We start from the raw sequence: 13,260 nt of genomic DNA, 5'->3' as shown, positions 1-13,260 counted from the left end.
AGTACACATGTTAGCATCTGTATTTTTTACATTTATAATTTTGCCTGGAAGTTGTGATATTTGGCCTTCAAGCCACTGGAACGAGAAGCTTCTCCTTTCACAGTGGATGCTGCTTGATTAGAAACAGTCAACAAAACCATGCACGATAAAGAAGGGATTGAGCAACGAATATCCCACACTCTTCTTTTTTCGGAGACTTGGTAGGGCTTCACAAGAGTAGAAATTGGACGAAATGCCAGAGGCCCTCTCTTTCCACGCCCAGCGATCTTTTAGTAAAACGTATTTAGAGATTTGTATTTGCAAGCAAGCTTGCTGTCTTAATTAACAATGAGGCAGTTCGGGTAGCCATACCCTAGATGGCGCCAGATGCCATGCGTTATCTTTATTAATATTTAATTACAGGTGCCTGCGCCACCTGCCAAAACTGGAAGACGTGTCTGGAGGGCCCCACGCAGCTCTCAGCCCAGGCCTCGCAATACTGTCTCATAAACCTGTGCAGTGGTTAGCACTTAAGTGATCTTGATCAGAATATTGGGCTGGAGATTTATAAACTTAGAAAAACAGATATTAAAGCATTTTGACAAGGGTTTTGCAACTAACTTTATGTATGTCGGACCTCAGGGCATCTGTATGTTTGGAAATTATGTATTACTTGTTAGGAAAGCACTTAATGATTAAGTTGGTGAAATGCACTTTATTTTACACGGGGTGTAAAGTAGAATATTATAATGCGCTCGTTGTAACTCTCAGGGGGATATTCACAAGAAATGAATGTCAGAGTGCGGTGTTACAACAAAACAGCTGCTGCCGCGCTCCGACAGTTTCATCAAGAATGCGGCGCACCCCTGCGTTTCTCCTAGCGCTGGCGCTAAATTTAGCTGCCTAGCGCCAATGCAGGCGCCCTTGCACCACAGCGCACCACAGTGCAAGGGCGCCTGCATTGCATGGAATGATTGTTCACGTGCAGGAAGGTGTCACTTCCTGCACATAAACAATCACTAATGGCGATTTGTAACCTCAATGTGTGCTGCAGAATGAAGCACACATAGAAGTGGCACAACGTCATTTTTTAATGATTGTTCATGTGCAGGAAGCGACACCTTCCTGCACATGCAATCACTAATGTTGATTTGCTGGCGATTTCTGCAGCACACATAGAAACCGAAAAAACGAGAAGAAATTAATGATTTCCGCTCCTGTTTAAGACCAGGTTTTCCATGTTCTTATTTTTGGCGCTGCCCCATTTTTATGCCACCCTTGTAAATAGGGGGCAGTGTCAAAAAGCAATGGGTGTTGCCGTGGAATGCACACAGGAGCACCCATTGCACACCCCTTTGCTGCTCACTTTGGGGTGGGAGAGGGTAGTGGCACTGGAGCTCAGCTCGTTATGAGCATGGAAGGAGTTAAGATGTCCCTGCTTGCGGGGGCTCCACGGGATCCTTTTATGCAATAAGGGTCAAAAAGTGCCATATCTGGAGACAATACTACCAGTGGAAATTCCTCTACCATAGATTTCCTCCTGAAATCCGAGGGTTTACCAGCACATGCCAACTCTAAATAAGGGCTAGATGTCCGAAAATAGGAATAGCAATGACCTAACTGCGATTTTTGTAAATCACTATTAGCAAATCTCTATGTCTTATGTATGAAACTCATCGAGTTTCATTTAGCAATTTGGAGAGGGTCGCAAATAGACTTACCTCATGCATATTAATGAGGTAGGTCGCAATTTGCGACCCACTATGATTCACTTCCATCACAGGGATGGTGGCCTGTTGGGGTCAGCAGACCACCATGTCTGTGACTGATTTTAATAAAGCAATATTTTTTTCTTTTAAACATAGTCTTTTTTCGAAAACAGGATGCATTCAAAAAGAAAAAAATGTAACTTTAAAGTTTCATTTGAGTAGGCAGTCTCAAAAAAATATTTTTCGAACCGTTCTCAAAAGGGAAGGGGTCTCTTGGGGATCTCTTCCCATTTGTGAATGGGTTACCTCCAACTTTAAGTAGGGAGTAAATTGTGAATGCTTTGCGACCGCATTTTAGTTGCAAAACGTTGGTGCATGCGATTCCGTATTAGGAAGGGCTGCCATCCACACGCCCATTCCAAATACTGAATCGCAAAACCTGAATTGTGATTCAGCAACAAGTTATACGAATCACAATTTGGGCTTTGTACATCAGAAAAAGTATTTTTGTGGCTCAAACGGCCCGATTCTGCAAATTGGGCCATTTGAGAATGCAAAAAAAGCTGCGTACATCTATCCCCAAGTGTTTTGCTTCCTACCAGCCACCGTAGGCCAAGCAAACTGATTAGGATGAAAACATTCTCTTGTTGACCGAGCAATACTCTGGTCAATTTCTTGATTTCAAATTGGGTCACTAATTGGTTGTTTTACTTTGACACTAAGCATTCATAGCGGCTCGGAAGGGATACTTTTCTTAAATTATGATATAAAGGGTGGGTTGGCCACTGTTGTGCCAAACTCCATTTTGGGATCTTGCTTCTTATAATGTATAATGGCGGCCTTATGCTTTGTCTTGTATCAACCACAGAATTGATTGAATTGTGTTTGCTTCATTTAAAAAAAAAAAAATATATATTGTTTTTTTATTGTTTCCTTCATTCTTAATGACGATAGTCGTACAACACATTGAATTGAACCGACTCTTGTGCAGTCGACTAACCTGATTTAAATTTCAATAAATTTACCTTCTTGCCTCTTTTGATTGCAGGCTGCCTGGGGGCCCAGGGGAAGTACGCCTACAAACTCATGAAAGACCTGTTTGCCAACTACTCCAACGCGCTGCGGCCAGTGGAGGACATGGACAAGTCCATGAACGTCACGCTGCAGATCACGCTGTCCCAGATCATCGACATGGTAAACGTTGAGTGTCGGGCGAGAAAACTCAGGTGGCGGGACATTAATCGACACAAAAAAAGGACTTTGGGAGTTCAACTCTGAAATGTTACTTTATCTGCTATTTCTTCTTAGTGTGTCGAATATGGCTGTCGTTCACTCATCAATTGCACACTTAGACTTATTTTTTCTAGTTGTAAATTTGTGTGAGAAATAACTTGCAAAGAATTTATCACTGTCCAAAAAGTCCAACTTAGTGTAGGTTTAAAAGAGCTTTGCATGGCCATCCTCCATTTCTCACCTTTTTCCTCCCCTTGTACTCCACTTCCGGTGGGGGCTCCTCTGCTATGGCGGAGGAGCGTCGCCCCACTGCTTTCAAGCAGTGCCAAGTAGAAACATAAAATGATAATAACTTAGAGTTATTATCATTTTATGCTTCGTGTCCGGCTGCTTTGCGGGTGGGGCTGCTCCGCTCTCGGAGCATGGCAGGGGAGGAGTGGTTTGCCCACTCCTAAGTTCACAATGACTGGTTTGGAAGGGCCGAGAGGGCCGACCAAACAGTCATGCGCACTTTCCCTGTTCTGCATGCAGGCTCCATTACAGCCTGCATGGAGAACATACCCACCCTCCAGTCCCTGGCTGAGCGCCCTGTCACGGCGCTAAGACCAATCACAACGCTGCATGCTGCATTGTGATTGACTTAGGGGCGGGAGCCTGGCTCCCTACTTCCTGTTTCTGGAGTCGGAGGCAGGAGAGCAGGAGCAGAGACGCGAGAACTGACCTCAAGGTAAGTCTATTTATTTTTTATTCCCCCCGTACTAATCCCCTTTGACCCCTTCGTGAACCCCCAAGCCCACCCGCCACCACCTCTGTCCATTTCTTAAACTCAATCATGTGAAAATATCCATCTTTCCACATCAGTAAATTTCTTTCTGCAAGCAAACTCTGATTTTTTGAATCAGGATACTCCATTTGCATATGTGCAATCACATTTTCGCACTCTTATGGGGCATTTAAGAGTGACAAACAATCAGTCCTTTGTGCCCAATTAGGCTAAACATAAATCATAGCCAGTGGTATTGCTTAAAATCTGCCCTGGTTCCAGCCTTCCTGGACCAGTATTTGTCATCCCTGCCTTAAAGTCCTATGCCATCGAAGAAACCCACCCAGAGCAAAAAAAGACAGTTTTAGCCAGATTAATGAGGCAGCAAGACTACTTGGAACTGCAAATTACAATCTACATAAAATGTTTTCAATAATTTCCTTAGGGGAAAGGCCCCTGTAATTTCATAAACTTGGGTCCTTTAGCTCACCAAATCCCTTTCCATTGTAACACTTTCACTGGGATTATTTAATCTAAATCAGGAACAATTCAACTCAGTGATTTGCCAACTTGGGTTAAGATTTGTCCTAATTTGTGGATCCTATAGAGGTAGCCAAAGAGGTTTCAGTCACAAGAGGCCAACAGATGGAGCCCTTCCCAATTCTGTACATCTGTGAATGTGGTTTATACATTTTAGGGTATTTCGCATCCTTGTCACAGCAGTTCACACAAGTATCTTTTATCTCTCCATTCATATGTATCTGTGTGTTTTACTCTTTCCTGTGTCATGCACAGTTGCTCAGCCTGGTTCCTCTATTATGATCCACCTCACACTTGTGCAGCTTCTTCCTATTTTATGCAAACGAAGAAGAACCCTATTCCGCAGTGGGTAGCTTCAACATCTGGAGATCATATGAAGTGACAGGGAGTGGACTCCAGATGTTTCCCACTGGGAATGTTCCCCTAAAAAAGAATGCATGGACTTGAATTGAGACGTTAACTTCTGTCTTTCTTTAGTTTAATAAATGTTACAGGGCAAATATATTGCATCAGCTCAAGGAGCAGAGAAGATCTAACAGCAATGAAGTAACAACTCACATATATGTGCCATGGCTTATAGTAACCTGATTAGTGAACATGCATGTGGCAGTAGGAGAGAACATACGACGGAACATGTCAGTAGGGGAGAACATACGACGGAACATGTCTTCTGTGTTGTAGAATAACTATACGGGGCGTCAAATATGTAAGGGGCTGTAGGGTAATAACATTCCAGATATTGAAGACCTTTGAGCGAATGACAGCTGTCCAGGTTGCTCTCTGTCATCTTCATTACACTGAGTCCTACTCTTCCTTGTATCAATCCTAACCAAGAAGATGTCCACCCTCGGAGACCACCACCTTTACCGCCTAATTTAAAAAAAAATCCAAAAAAACGTGGAAAGCGAGGACCTCTCCAACTACAGGAGCTCCAGGTAGTACACGGTGGAGACTCCGCTGAAACGGTCTCTGCTTCACCCGTCAAAGCAAAAGCCACCATACTTGGTTCGGGAAACATCGTTTACAACGCGGGGATTACATCGCGATGCCAATACATTGCGTTTTTTACAACGCAAGTCCTTACAATGACTTGCACTGGATGGCGCTCTAGGACAAGGAATAGTATAATTTACTATCCAACACCTTCGCTACTGTACGTAGACTGGAGTTGGAATAGTAAATTATACTACTCCTAAGTCCAGCGCCCTCCAACGCAAGTCTTTGTAACGACTTGTGTTGTAAAAACCGCAATGTAATGTACCTCAATGTAAATGTATGTGTTGTAACTTCATACATCCACTTGGTTCACCAGACCAGGGACAAGACAGGCCAGGCCAGGACACGGGAGTGTAGGAGTCAGCGTAACAAAGATTACTCGTAAATTCCAGGGTCTTCTGGATTGAGCCCACACATGGTCCCGTTCACAAAGGAATTCGTAAATTTGCCCACATGTTCATTTGCTCACACTGGTGCTGGTTTACTACTGTCAGGAATAGTAAGCTACAGCTGATGCAAGTCTCCAGGATGACTCCTGGGAATGTTTACAGTATTCCTTATTATGTCTACACGTAGGAAGCCGTGCCTGTGAGATTGTACATATTGTAAAACGGACCTTGCAGAAATGGTTTTGCATTGCTGTAACTGTACATTTACTTTTTATCATTTTTTATTCATAGGGAAGACAGCTCTCCTGCTTAAAACCCTGGTTGACTCCCCCTTCTGTTCCTACCATGTGACTGACTTTACTCCATTTATAGGAGTAAATGTGCAGATGTGAGGGTGGGAATGGATCATTGAAAGTTGTGCGAATAGTATCCAAAAAACTCATGAATTTGTGTGCCTTTTAAGGCCATCACCTCCCTGGAAAATCCCACTTCATACTCCTAGTTGGGGATTTACCTCTGAGTATTATTACTCCACACTGCGATAATATTGTGAAGATTCACCAAATGTGAATCTTTGGCTGGCGATTAAAGCCGGTTACATGCGTAAGTTAAACATACATGTCCAAATAGCTTTGTAAATCTGGCTAATAGGGTGTAGCATTGATTCAAACTGATGCTACACAGTGGCAGCCATTCCACACTGAGCAGAGCCAACGGTGCCCGCTGGGGAGGCCGCTCCTTTTCACACACTGCGGCTAAGCTCTGGAATACTCTCCCTGTATCCCTTTGAGGAACTACTAATCATCTTTCCTTCAGGAAAGCCCTGAAAACTCACTTGTATGCTAAATCCTGCTGATCTGCCCTGAGCCCGCGCTAAGTAAGTTTTCAGTCATAAGCGCTACGAGGCCTCCGGGTAGATAGCGCTATATAAGTGCAGTTTCAATTCAATTCAATTTAACCCACATTGTGAAAGGAATGTGTGCGGGGGGAATCCCAACTGGTCTATCAGGGCCATAACACAAGATTCAGGCCAGGGTGTCATATTAGCCTGTGCGGAAAGACATAAAACTGGATCTGGAAACCAGGGCCAGCCATGTTGACTCATAAACTAAGATCAACGCCAAACTTACCCTCCTACTCAAGGTGGTAAAAAAACAATTGGTTCTTGCCCTTGTGAACTGGGTCAGAAAACAACATTCCTGATTCCCTGAAGGCTGATGTGCGATTCTGGAACATTCATACCACCCCTTCTATGTCCAATAAAGGACATTACGACTCCCTAGAGTGTAAACATTGGACTTTTGCTAGACAGGATAGTCTGATTTAAGCAGGAATAGGAAAACATTTTGGGAACAATGGGGCCGATTCACAGAACTAACTTACAACAAAATCCGAAACTTACTACTGTTGGTATTCACAGAAGGCATTTAGTAGTCTTAAATTAGAATTTTGTCCTAAGTTAGGATTTTGTCTTGAGTTAGGATTTTGTCCTAAATTAGGATTTTGTCTTAAATTAGGATTTTGTCTTAAATTAGGATTTTGTTCTAAATTAGGATTTTGTCTTAAATTAGGATTTCGTCTTAAATTAGATTTTTTTCCTAAATTAAAATTCGTAATTTAAGACAAAATTCTCATTTAAGACAAAATCCTAATTTAGGACAAAATCCTAATTAGGACAAAATCCTAATTTAAGACAACATTCTAACTTAAGACAAAAACCTAATTTAAGACAAAATCCTAACTTAACCTCATGCGTGCAGCAGGAATTCCAGCCCTGTGCTGGAGATTCCAATTGTGGGCGTGGTCGTGACGGACCCATTCCATCATCAGCACATCCAACCGTGACTGATAACGGAATGGTTCCGTCACAAGCATCGAAGGAGTTAAGACTACTAAAGGCCTTCAGTGAATACCAAAAGTAGTAAGTTTAGGATTTTGTCTTAAGTTAGTTCTGTGAATCGGGCCCAATGTCCAGGGAACAGCTGACCCAGATCAATTTGTAAACTATAGGCCCATCTCCCTTTTACCACTCTTTGGGAAAGTCATGGAGACCCTAATCAACAAACAGCTTGTTGCCCACTTGGAGTCTAATAAACTCCTCGATCCATCTCAATTCGGCTTTAGGGCATTCCATAGCACTGAAACGGCCCTGTTGGAGATCGTGGACAACATAAGGCTGTCCCTGGACTCAAAAAAATCAGGCATCCTGATACTATTGGACCTATCTACGGCCTTCGACACCATCTCGCATCGCGTTCTGTTAGAGCGGCTTGCTGAGATTGGTGTCGAAGGAAACGCTCTTAAATGGATATCAAGTTACCTTGGAAACAGACGATCAAGGGTCCAACTAGGCCCCCACACCTTTATCTCCTACAATAATGATAAAGGTGTCCCACAGGGATCTATTCTAAGCCCGACCCTTTTTAACGTTTATGTTTCCCCCTTGGCCAAGATCATCAGAGAAAATGGTTTTGGGACAATATCCTATGCTGACGACACTCAAATCCTCGTCACCATCAGCCAAAACCATGATGACGTTAAAAATAGGTTCAAAAACTGTATGACTAATATACAAGAATGGATGACCAGAAATTACTTGATGATGAACGCAGGGAAGACCGAAGTCATGCTCTTTGGCAAAGCTGACCAGATCTGGTCATCGGACTGGTGGCCAGACTCCCTTGGTGCCTGCCCCGCCCCTAAGCCATACGTCAGGAACCTGGGAGTAATCCTAGACAACAAGCTTACCATGTCTGAACACATAAAAAAAACAGTGGGAAGTAGCTATGGCCAGATACGTAGCCTGAGGAAGATCTTTAAATGGATCCCACTCTCAGCACGCATGCCCCTAGTCCAGGGACTGGTTGTCAACAGGATTGACTATGGGAACGCTCTGTTCTCGGCCATCAACCAAACACTACTGAACCGATTACAGGTCCTCCAAAATACAGCTGCGAGGCTGGTATTAGATCTACCTCCCCGCACCCCCTCAGCAGCATGTCTCAGATCACTGCACTGGCTCCCCATACAAAAACGTATAAAGTTCAAGCTTTGCTGCCTAGTCCATAAGGCAGTAAATGGACATGGACCTGCTTATCTGGAACAGAAACTCAAAGCTCATATCCCTAACAGGACCCTACGCTCCTCCAGCAAAGCCTTGCTCTCCGTTCCCAGAGTCCGAACAGTCAGAAACGGAGACAGAGCTTTCAGAAAAACCGCCCCAGAAGCATGGAACTCCCTCCCCATCCCACTGAGAGAAGAGCCAGATCATGTCAAATTCTGAAAACTACTAAAAACCTGCCTTTTTAATCTCTAGTTTATCGAGCCACCGACCCCCTGAATCTATTGAATTTTAAGGATCCTTGTCTACTCCCAGCGCTCTGAGACCTTCGGGTGATTTACGCGCTATACAAGTGAAATAAAATGGAAAATGGGAATGATGCAGCACCAGCTCCTCAGGATGAAAACTCAGGAATAAACCCTGAGACGATAAAATGAAAAACCTTCATGGCTGACACTAATTGCAGCTGAACATCTTTAAAGGGTCAACCAGACCAGATAGGAGACGCTGATCTTCAGGCAAAGCTCCAGAGTGGGGAAGAGAGGTTGTACCATAAACAGAAGCAATTTAAACCCATAAAATAGGGTGAATAGATCTGTGCACTATACCAGTGACCAGGAGCGGATATCCAAGAGAGGAACCCATCACAGAATTGCACGACAAAACCATGAGACATATCAGTGCATCAACATTTTAATGCTGCACAACGCTGGGAGTAGTAACACAAAGTAGATGTAGGGGATAGCAGGACAAAAATCACTACTTCCTAAGACAAACCTAACACTGGAGACCGTGACACTGAGTCAGTGGCGGCTTCTTCACCAAGGCGGAGGAGCGTCGCCCCACAAGAAAAATAAAATGAGAATAACATAACATTATTATTATCATTTTATTTTTATGGTACTGGCCCAGTTTGGTTTAATGGGCGGGGCAGGGCTGTCAGCCAGCAGGGGGAGGAGTTGTATGTGCACTTAAGTGTGCATGACGATTTGGCTAGCCATCTTGGGCCGGCCAAATCGTCATATGCACTTTACATGTTCTCCACCCAGGCTGCATTAAACGGAACTAAATTGTATTACAGCCAAACCACAGCGCTCAGACCAAACACAAAGCTGCTATCAGCAGCATCATGATTGGCTGGCAGAGAATGGGAGACTGGGTGCTTCCTATTTCTGTCGACGGAAGAAGAATGGAGGAAAGGCGGCGTAGAGGTAAGTGCCATTTTCTTTTTTTTAGCCCCCTTCTCCCGCCTGCCCCCACCCGCCGCACCACCACAGCCCTATAGCAGCCGCCGCTGCACCTCGTTCAAGGCCAACAACATCTGGCAGGTGGTTATCTGAATCAGAAGGGTAGGTCCCCTGAGCAATGGAGAAGCTGATGAAGCATGCACTTCTGACCCAAGCTCACTTCAAGGATCGAAGAACATGTGCAGAGAGCTCGGTTGTATGTTCACAGAAGTCAAACGCAGTATATGTTAAAAAAACAAAAATTCCCTGACAAAAACAATGTTAAAGTAGAGCCAGTTATAACACCTCAATGTAACCTTAAAAAACCTTATTGTACATTTTTTGTTGCGAATTAAAGCTGAAAACTACTGACCACACCAAATACTATGCTTATTACGTCACAACAACGGTACCAATAAATGAGAACTTTCGCATAAAAATATTAAAACAACATGTACTCAAACTGATAATATTACATTCACATCCATCTCTTTCATAGAATTAAGGGTAATATGATGTCTAATCTCATCTGTAAGATTGTTATGACATTTGTAATTGCATTTGTCACATCAAAGGTGAGGACATTAGAACTGCATTTGGTGTGTCAGTTAAGGCTTTCCCGGCTGTTGTGCCACCTATGGAACCTATGGATGTATAGCCAACCCTCGCTTATGAACTTCAGTGAGTATTCATATTGAATTTGAAACCATAATTGCAGTTTACCTGTGGATTTGTGAGTGAATTTCTGAAAATTGTTTAAAATAATATGGTAAAATATTATAAGCAAATCACTAATCCTAAAGATTATTTCCCTGTAACTTATATATACACACACACACACACACACACACACACACACACATATATATATATATATATCCGAGATCCCATCACTCCCATCACTCCCATCGCCATCATTTCCTTTCTCCTTGTTGCCTTTAATAGGATAAACAAAAGATCATCTTCCCACCCATAGACCCCTCCTCTGAGACTTTCTTCCCTCCACAAATGTTTAATGATACAATGCATGACATGCTGCCAGCCTCCCACACCACTCATGGGGCTTCTGTTACGAAATATTCAATAGAAAGGTTTTATTGCAGACAGTACAGCCAGATCTCTTGTGTTCCACCTCCCCCACTAATATTTAATAAAATAGCTGGCACTCTGCCTCCCTCCCCCTCTCTGAGCACTGCTCTGACAGCCAATGGCTTTGTCAGCATGATTGCCCCCCTGCCGATAGAGGCAGCGATGCACTGTTTCTGAGGGTAGTTACAGGCGCTGGGCAGGCAGGGAAGGGTGGTGGGTATACCCCCCCCCTCTTCCTCAGGTCGCGGGGAACCATGGATGGTTGGGAAGCAAGGGAGGTGGCGGCACTGCACCTGCCCAACCCCCGCATGTCTCTTGTCTCAGTAGGGGAAGGTGATGGCGTAGACCCCCATCTTCCATGTTGCCGGCAGGTGTGTACATACTTGTGGGATGTTGGGAAATGTGCGATTGATGAAACAACATACTTTTTGATGACAGAGAGGGAGTTACTTCAGAGTTGCATAGCAGTCTATACATCCTTTCTTTGTTCTAATGCTTAATTTGAACCAGTGGTCTAAGTTGGTGGCTCCGGCACTTATTTTTGGGGACCAGGACTTACTGTTCATCATCAGATTTTGACCCAAACCAAGAGAGATCAAGGCATAAAAAGGATGAACAAAAGGAAAAGATTAAAACTGTGACAAATGGAGAAAGCAGGGATGAAAAAGAGCCTCCAAGAGTGAGATGAAGAGACAGGAAGCATAGGGTCTGGAAGACAGAGTCCTGATGGTGAATCAAAGCTAGACAGCCTTGGGGTTGGGCATTCACAGTCCTCCATCGGGGCGGAGCCTGCTACTGATAGAATTCACTGTACGAAATAAATTTTGTTGGATGGAGGAGGAAGGGATACATCCTCCTGGGAAGGAGAATAGTAGCCAGGGTGGAAGATGTTGGGGGACAAGACAAGGTTAGCGCTGAGCTGTGACGTGTTTACAGCACTGCAGCAATTACCCACCACCATACCCTCCCGGGAGGTAAGATTTAAAAACCCAATTAGGCGCCACACTCAGCACATCAGAAATTCAATGTCCCCATGGGGCTTCCTTTATGCCGAACAAGAAAAAGCGCTTAAGGGAGCCGCAGTGGTAAGTAATGTCCTGCGGCAGAGCTGTCGCAGTCGAGCGTGCACCTTGGGTTGTGCCAGTGGCCTGTGCTGGAAGTCATTTTAACCTCTCACCATGACAGACTGAAAATCCCAGAAACACAGAAACACTGTTTTGTCCCTTGAGTGAGAGAATGTATCTGTGACCCTCTTTCCTATGATGCTTTAAGACGCGGCAAGCAACACTAGGGGCAGTAGCATGCTTCGGGCACTGAGGAGCTACGGATAAACTTCGCACGCGCCCACTCCCATTCTGAATTGAAACACTACACGCTGAACGTGTTCGGAAGTTTTTTAATTGCAGCTTTATTATTACCAAGGTTGAAGAATATTTACCCGTTTCAACTTTATTAGGGGCCATCAATCTCCCTGAATGCCCGCCTGTCATAGAACAATAATTGTCAATTATAATTGGCATTATAAATCAAAGTCACGCCCTTAGGCTACATTGTCATCATAAATCAAGCCATAAATCAAAACAGACAGGAGTTAAGCTGGCTTGTCATCAGGTCATAAATCCTGCCAGAAATCAAACATACAGGAATATTTTTGCCTAGTTATAAAGTCGTAAATCATGCCATAAATCATTTTGATGGTTATTGATGTCAGCTGGAGTCTTTGAGCTGGAGGTTTACTGTCTGTGGGTGTGGGGGGCAGGGGGGGGGGGGGTCATTTCACTATACCATACTCTAAATAACCAAATCTACCCGACTCAACTCCAACCTAATCCACATCACAACACTCCACTCCAATCTAAACCCACTCCACTCTTCCCCACTCTAACACACTCCACGCCAATCTAAACCCACTCCAATATATCCAACCCCACTCCACCCTAATCTACCCCACTCCACTCTACCCACTCTAATCCACACAATCTACCCCACTCAACTCTATCGCAATCTTCCACACTCTATTCTACTCTACCCAATATACCCCACTCCACTTCAGTCCAATCTACCACATGCCACCTGTCTAGCCCCACTGCAGTCCAATCTAACTCACTGCACACCAATCCAACCTACTCTATCCCACTGCAATCTACTCCACTCCTGCCCAAACTACACTACTCCAAGCTAGCACATCCAATCCGCCCCACTCCAATCTACCCCACTCCAATCTACTCCACTCTGATCTACCTCACCCCATCCCAATCTACCCCAAACCGCTCTA

The 13,260-nt window shown here is 44.1% G+C and overlaps 1 protein-coding gene across 1 annotated transcript in view; it reads left to right on the top strand.

The window, feature by feature from the left end:
- LOC147693544 (neuronal acetylcholine receptor subunit alpha-10-like) overlaps positions 1 to 13,260 on the top strand; it is a 164,323-nt gene that overhangs the window by 116,796 nt on the left and 34,267 nt on the right. The window contains exon 2 of the mRNA XM_086933235.1: positions 2,737 to 2,882. Within this exon, the coding sequence (XP_086789361.1) occupies positions 2,737 to 2,882 (146 nt within the window). The remainder of the gene's footprint in view (positions 1 to 2,736; positions 2,883 to 13,260) is intronic.

This window comes from Lissotriton vulgaris, chromosome 8 (assembly GCF_964263255.1).
Source record: "Lissotriton vulgaris chromosome 8, aLisVul1.2, whole genome shotgun sequence".
NCBI lineage: Eukaryota > Metazoa > Chordata > Amphibia > Caudata > Salamandridae > Lissotriton > Lissotriton vulgaris.
Note: the sequence above shows the minus strand (reverse complement) of the source record. Positions and strands in the feature narration are given on the sequence as shown.